This window comes from Aedes aegypti, unplaced genomic scaffold (assembly GCF_002204515.2).
Source record: "Aedes aegypti strain LVP_AGWG unplaced genomic scaffold, AaegL5.0 Primary Assembly AGWG_AaegL5_hic_scaff_1614_PBJ_arrow, whole genome shotgun sequence".
Lineage (NCBI taxonomy): Eukaryota > Metazoa > Arthropoda > Insecta > Diptera > Culicidae > Aedes > Aedes aegypti.
The window spans coordinates 1-7,500 of record NW_018735069.1 but is presented as its reverse complement, the minus strand read 5'-3'; the positions used below and the strand labels follow the sequence as shown (position 1 = coordinate 7,500).

General features: G+C 36.6%; 1 protein-coding gene across 1 annotated transcript in view; it reads right to left on the bottom strand.

The window, feature by feature from the left end:
* Positions 1-7,180, bottom strand: part of LOC110680584 (troponin T, skeletal muscle-like) — a 7,332-nt gene extending 152 nt beyond the window's left edge. Inside the window, 9 exon segments of the mRNA XM_021856383.1 lie at positions 1-251; positions 313-443; positions 770-848; positions 1,360-1,440; positions 1,505-1,597; positions 1,672-1,689; positions 1,691-1,891; positions 2,025-2,391; positions 7,026-7,180. The exon segment at positions 1-251 is cut by the window's left edge and continues 152 nt beyond it. Coding sequence (XP_021712075.1) covers positions 156-251; positions 313-443; positions 770-848; positions 1,360-1,440; positions 1,505-1,597; positions 1,672-1,689; positions 1,691-1,891; positions 2,025-2,213 — 888 coding nt within the window. The 5' untranslated portion in view covers positions 2,214-2,391; positions 7,026-7,180 and the 3' untranslated portion in view covers positions 1-155.
* Between the last annotated feature and the right edge of the window lie 320 nt (positions 7,181-7,500).

Sequence of the window (7,500 nt, the reverse complement as noted above, 5' to 3'; positions counted from 1 at the left end):
GTTGCTTTAGCTCTTCGATATTGATGTCATCATCATCATGATAGTTGTTGTGCTCGCTGCGCTGATTAGAGGAATAGTATGGAAATGGTAGTAGAAAAATAATGCTTCCGAACTTAATCAATAGCTCTAAAAGGAAACCGTTGACAATCGAACATTTATTCTTCTTCCTCTTCCTCCTCCTCCTCTTCCTCTTCTTCCTCCTCTTCCTCTTCCTCCTCTTCTTCTTCCTCCTCCTCTTCTTCTTCCTCGACCTGAGTAAGGAAAGTGCAATGTTATGGCTAATTCGAACGCTCAACAAAGAATAATACTCACAACTTCCTCCACGACTTCTTCGACTTCTTCAACCTCCTCATCCTCGGGCTTGACTTCGTCTTCGCCTTCTGGAGTTTCTGGGTCTCCCGCCTTCTTGCCCGGTCGTTCTCCGAACCATTTTGGAAGTTTCGCTGTTGATTGAAATTGAAAGTTCCGTAAAGACTCGGCAATATCAATGCAAGACATCGAATGTACATCAATCCCACAAAACATAAATACACGACAATCAACGCGCTATAATACACATTGTGATGTGATTGTGCGACTTGTGGATATGATCTTGTGACAAAAATGTTCGTGACGTATACGACAAACCACTAATTATGTAATTTTTGTTTTTTTGAGATTATCGAAAGATATTGTCTGAAGACTTATAGCGCGTAAGAAAACGCTAGGTTCTCACTTCTAATTGCACCTGTTACACAATTAGTGAATGCCCCGTATGATCAATACTTACATTTCTGACGACCGACGTACTGTTCCTTCCTCTCGGACCACTGCTTTTCGAGGCTTTCTTTGTTTAGAGTATCAAAGCCCTGCACAGATACGATGTGTTAAAAGAACAGATATGTAACAGAAAATCACATGTGAGTTTTGTATATGTCATACAAGAGTTACAGAAGAAGTGTTTGATAATGTTCAATGATCATGAGGGTAAAAGAACGCAGAAATGGACAGATTGGTATTTGATTAGAAACAGATTGACGAATTCTAAACATTGACGAGACATTTGTGAGGCACATCCCGTTGAACTAACAAATTGGACAAAACTTCGCTGTGTGCACGACTAGTTTCTTATTATACATGAAACAGAAATGTTTCTTACATTTGGTTCGTGTCGTCCACAGTTCTTGACGTTGTTGCCATTTTTTGTTTAACTTTTCTAGATAGTATGCGCTATAACCCTACAAGGTTCGAAAGGAGTATAATACAGCCAATTAAAATTGAGAATAGGATACATTTGAATAATCATTTGCGCTCGACATCGTAGAAAATGATAAATGAGACATGATAAAATTTGTTTACGATATGGTTTGTAATACTTACACCCTCAAACAGCTTCTTCTTGTCATCATAGGAGCGGGTATCAACGCGACGTTCGTATTTGGAGGCGACTTGAATCTTTGGCTATCGGCGGAAAATTTTGAACCATTAGTACAGTTGTAGATCACTCAATAAAACAAAAGCTTACCGGGTATTTTCCGGTGAGAGCTTCTGGGTCCAAACCCTTTTTAAGTGCTTTGTGTCTCAGCTGCTGCTTCTGTCTTTCCTTCAACTCTTTCAACTATAGAAATAAAGTGGTGTAATTAGAACTATTCAGAAAAAAAAATGTCTGCTAAGCCTACAAATTGAACTTACATCGTAGTCCTGACGTTTTTTGCCTTTCCTCCAAATCGTACTTTTCGGTTTCCAGCTTGACGATGGTTTCCCACAATTCAGTGGCCTTGGTACGGAGAGCATCGGCGCTCAAGCCATCCATTTCCAGGGGCTTGATACGGAAGGAGAGAGAAATCTTCTTCTCTTCCTCCAGCTGTTCCTTAGTCTTATTACGCTCCATCTGAGCATTGGACATACCGAACTGTTAAACATAAAAATCGAATATGTATAATTTTTGAATCAGTTTAAAGCTACATGAAAGATGGTATATTCTAACAGTACAAGTAATCCTCAACTGATTGACTAACATTCAGTTGTTCGTGAAAACTACTCACATTGCTGTCCTTCTTGGTAATGGTGAAGTTCGGTCCCTTCTTGTCCTTGTCCTTCATGGCCTGCAGCATAGCCTGACGCTTCTTCTCGGCCTCTTCGAGACGACGTCTCTTCTCATCGATTTCGCGCTGTTTCTTTTCTTCAATTTCGCGCACACGACGCTCCTCCTCTTCCTTCTTGCGCTGAGCCATACGCTGCTCCTCTTCAGCTCGGGAGACTTTGCGCTTGGCCTGTTTTTCCTTGAGCCTCTTGAGTTCATCTTCTTCCTTGGACCGCTGTTTACGCCATTCGTTGATATACTCCTTCAGCTGTTCATCCAAGTCTGAGCGCTTTTGGTCTTGGCGCTTGATGAACTCGGGATCATCACCCCTAAGATTTTTATTATTATAGGTGATAGCATACGAAAATGATACCGAAAATGAAGCATCAAGAGGGAAAAAAAACAATTAGCAACATTTAGACGCAACATAAAACTACTAGTGTGTGATACAGAAGCGCTTTACAGTGTGCTTATATAATAACAATTATTTTACATATTATCTCACAGTTGCGATACAAAATTATCTGTTGAGTGAAACGCATTCGCAGACACAAAAACCATTTGCTGGACATGCTAGTTGTACGGACTTACAAAAATCAAAAGAGAATATACAAAATTAGTAGTTTTTTGAATATGATGATAAAATATACTGTAGACAAACAAAACTGAGTATCGAAATCAGCGAAAAATAATGAATGATGAACGAATGGAAAAGGAATGGAATGTGATGGTAGTTTTCCGAGTCATAGGATCGGATTTCCATAGGAAGATGTAGGAACAATAAAGGGATCTTTTCAATACATTGAATGAATTTCGAAATTCTATGAACATAATTACGGAGAGCTAAGGAATCAAAAAAACATAGAATTATTTTATCGATACAAATTCGGCGGATCGATGGTAAATGCTAATTGAAATTATAGATGTTATTGGAAACAATTATCATTAAGTAGTTTATGCGGTAAACTTCAGATATAATTGAATATTTTTCGCAAAAATTGACCATATCAATCAACATCAAGTATTTATCGTTATATTCATCTAAGATAATTAAATAAGAAGTTGTGAAAAACCGTTTCTGTTACTCTAGATCCATTGATTTTCAGTCTTCCGTCATTGAAAAGAAATCAGCATATGTATAGAATTTCGAATCTCATTCTAAATCATTCCAACACAACATGAAAAAAAGTGAGAGCACAACATAATCAAATAAAGATGTAAATCTAATTAATTCTAGAGAATTATTGAAAAGTGATCGAAATCTATCCTGGATCTGAACCATTTTACAATATTCAGCAAGATCCGTAAAGCACAAGTCTTATATTTATATATATATATAATATATATATATATATATATATATATATATATATTATATATATATATATATATATATAACTTTATGCAATATCATAAATGAATAACATGATAATAGTAGTTTACGCAACAAGTTGCAGATTGAAGATTTTTACAGCACGAGTCGTACAACGAGTTTGCGTACAATTTGTTTGCAACTTTCCTAGAAACCACTTGAAGGCATCAAAATCGTATCAAGATGCATTCCATTTATTATTTTTTTTTGCAATTTCTGAAAATTTTTTGAGTAGGCACTCAAAACAGTTGCGTTATGACTATTAAAACACTGCATAATTTAATGTTAGAAAGTAGGTCGTTTCATATCAGAACAACCTATTACGATGAAAAATTGCAAAACATAACTAAACTTAGCCGAGACTCAGCTAACAGGTTGTCAGGTTGCTTAGCAACGAAGCATGATTAACTGACACTTGGCTTTTATTTACTGAGATCTCATGAAATTTGTTTGCCGACTACTCGTTGTGCAAATCTCGGTTAAAATTAGCCGAGATTCGACATTCTGAATTAAGTGTGTAAATTTAAACCCCAACTAAGATAAGTACTCATATACAGTCAATTCGATATTGAAGGGCCCATCGAGTTAGGGAGGCATTGAGATACATAACACAACATTAAAACAGGTTTTGGTAGTCCTGGAAGCTTCAAAAGGGATGAAACGATTCTTCTAGTGCTACTAGCCTATCACGTGATACATATATTTTTTGGATTTTTTGTAAAACATCATTTGAGATTATTTCTTGCCTTTCTAGAGAGCACATTATTGGTCTAGGATAATCTGGTATCTCTAGTAAAGGGGGCCAGCATCTCCAGAAAAGTAACCACTTTTTCCAAATAATTTTCATTTTTTTTTTCTAGTGTTCAGTGCTGTGAACATTCGACATTTCTCGCGACAATCGCTGCACTTCTGTGATCAGCAGTCAATTGATTTCCTTCTCACATCCGCTAACCGTCACCTCTCACGCACATCACGAGCCGTAGAATTGAGAAACACAAAAACTGTGGAATGAATGTCGTCTGGACACGATGACATTTTCAAAAATCATAAATTTTGTATATAGTTTTAAGAATCATAAACAACAAGTATAATATAATCTTGCTTTTTCTGGCAGAACGTGATACACATACAGTGAGAGCAGCTAAAATTACGAAGAAAGATAGAAATAAGCAAAACTGTACCATTTCCTGGCGACGCCCATAGTGGTCAGCTACATTCGGTTTGACATTTTTATTTCGCATGTTCGTTCGACTGCTCGTATTGTAGATGTTCAAAGCATTGTCGGCGAAAACGTGTCGACTGCCGAGATTGCTTACAACACTGCTTACAAACGTCATGATCCAATTCGATAGAATATATATAAATGACTTCTGGTGGCATTACCTACCACCTGGCATATTCCGCAATTCTGGTGCCCTCAGGAAAGTGGCTACTTTTCAAAATGATTTGGGAACTTTTCGTGCGACACACCAAACTTTGTGGTGTTGCAAATAAATGTTCATTAGACTTGTTGAATTTGAAAAAAAAGCTACCCTGGTGTATTCCAAAATTCTTATCCCTCATGGATGTGACAGCTTCCAAATTATCTTTGGAGTCGTCCATAAACCAAGTGGACATTTATGGGGAGGGTCTGGCCAATGAACGGTCCGTACAAATTTTAAAATTTTTGTGTGAGCAAAATACAACGAGCAGGTAGGGGGTTGGTTTTGAGAATCCGAAAAAAATGACTACGTGGTTTATGGACAACCACTTACCTTTCTTGAAATATATCAAACTTTACGGTTGTGTAAAACAAATTATTTCAAGGGCATTTCAAAGAATGCCTAAAGTATTGGTCACTTGTCCTGGAATGAGATGCATTCATGAAAATGGCCGCTATTTCTTTAACTCTGATACCTGATTTGTGACATACCTTTATGGTTTTGTAAGACATATCAATGACTCCTAGTGGCATTGGACATTTCATGGGTGATTCAAAGAATATGGCGTTATACCGAACTTTATAATTTTGTAAACGAATTCATTGAAGGACATATCAAGTCAATAGGCATTGCAAAATTCATTTCCATTTGATTTAGAAGCACGATCAAAGCGAGCGAAGAAAAATCCCATCTGTAGCGGTCCATGAACGGCAATTTATCGTAACTTGTAACAAGTTTTGATAAACAATAGCAGCGAACAAGAGCCCAGAAGAGAGAACTAGGATAAAATCCATCCAATGCGTAGGCTAGTTCTGGTTGCCTGGGCAATCCTCGAACATCCGATAGCAATAGTGTCCTCCAGGCTCGGAGCTTTTTTCTCATGCACTGCTATCTCCCCGATCTAATCAGAGCTGTAGCAGTATACAATAAATAGGCTCTCATGATGTGCTGCTAATCATGATTGATACAGAGAGCAAGAGATACTCTGTCCAGAATGCTAAAATTGTCACCTGTTAACATATTTTACAATATAATGAAGCTTAATGTGATGCAAGCAAAATTTCTTATAGTTATTCAAATGGCTTTTAATGATTTTATTTGATAAAGCTATGAAAATAAGTATACAACAAACCAAGTTTTATAATTAATCGAAAAGTCATTCGAAAAGAAGGCATCCGATTCCAAGAGTAGCCCAGGAAGTGACCAATGCTTTGGGAACCCAATGAAGTACTCTCGACTGACTTATTTTGTAAAATCGAGCACTTGAGTGTGTCACAAAAAAAAGTTTAAGGACCAGGATGAACCATTTTATGCGCTGAAGTTTTTGCATGGGCTTTTAAGGGATGAAGCACGTCCATTTTTTTGTCGAAGTTTTCGTTTCACTCTTATATCCAATATACATGCGAAACGATATTTTCGAAAATATTGCAGCGTTCATTTAAAACCCGCATCCAGCGGCGGCGGTAACGTGCAATTCAAACGCAACGTCTAAATTAAAGTAGGCTTGGATTTTTTGTGCAACATATGGTGATTTTTATTATCACTGCGACGGTACATCGACGTTTAAAGATTTCGTGGGTTTTTCTTGGCAGAGCACAATACTACAGTTCATTAAAATGTGAAGTAATGTACAATTATGTACAACAATCCTATAGATTTTGGAAAAAATAAATGTTACAATTGTGCTCCAGATGCATTTATACGATATGCAGAAAATCGATGTTTTATTCTCATTCTTTCATATAGTTATATCAAATCAAAACATGTTGATTTAAAAATCATATCAGATTTCTCTCAACCTAATCGTAATAACAAATGTATTGAACATATTATTTGTAAAATGTACTATTTAAAACGTCAACTATGAACATTGTGCAGATCATTTATTAAATTCACCTTTTTTAACTGATTAAAATTAATATTAGAAATTTCGCATTAGGAACCGATTTAAAAACCGTAGATAGGAAAGCAGAAAGAGAAGCTTGCAATTTATGCTGTTAAATGACCATTACATTTTGTCCGATTTTCAAACATGTCCCGACTGTTGGTCATTTGATCATAGCGAATTAGTTTTTGAGGCATAAAGTGAGTAGCTATTACAATAGCTGCGTATGTTGTAAGTAGGTGTACAATCTGCTTGAGTGGGTTTGTCTGTTTTTTTTTCACTTACTCGCTCTTAGCTGCTGGTCTACGGTTACGGATAGCAGTTTATGGTTTTGTTTGATTATTTGTATTGTTTTTCGGGAAGTAGTTTTTGTTTTCAACAAATACAAACGATTCGATTGTATCGAAAAGGAGGTTGATGGTGGTAGGATGGATGTATTTTTATACATGTACAAAAAATGATGAACCATAAGCCGCCGCCGTTCAAAACGAGTATACCGAGGTAGGGCGGCAAGCACGTGCCGGCATTCACACACACATGGATTGTGGGTTTTGGTTGTGGTGGTGGTAGTAGTAACAAAATGGTATTTTGTATTTTTTTCGCGTTTTTTATGATGAACATATGAAACGTGTCAGGATTGGGTTATCCATTTGTATTGTTATAGGCTCTGCGCACGTTAAAACAACACAAAAAGTTTGAAAAAAGGAAAAAAATCAAAACATATTGGTATTGAGAATTTTCCTATTTCTGTACTTAATCT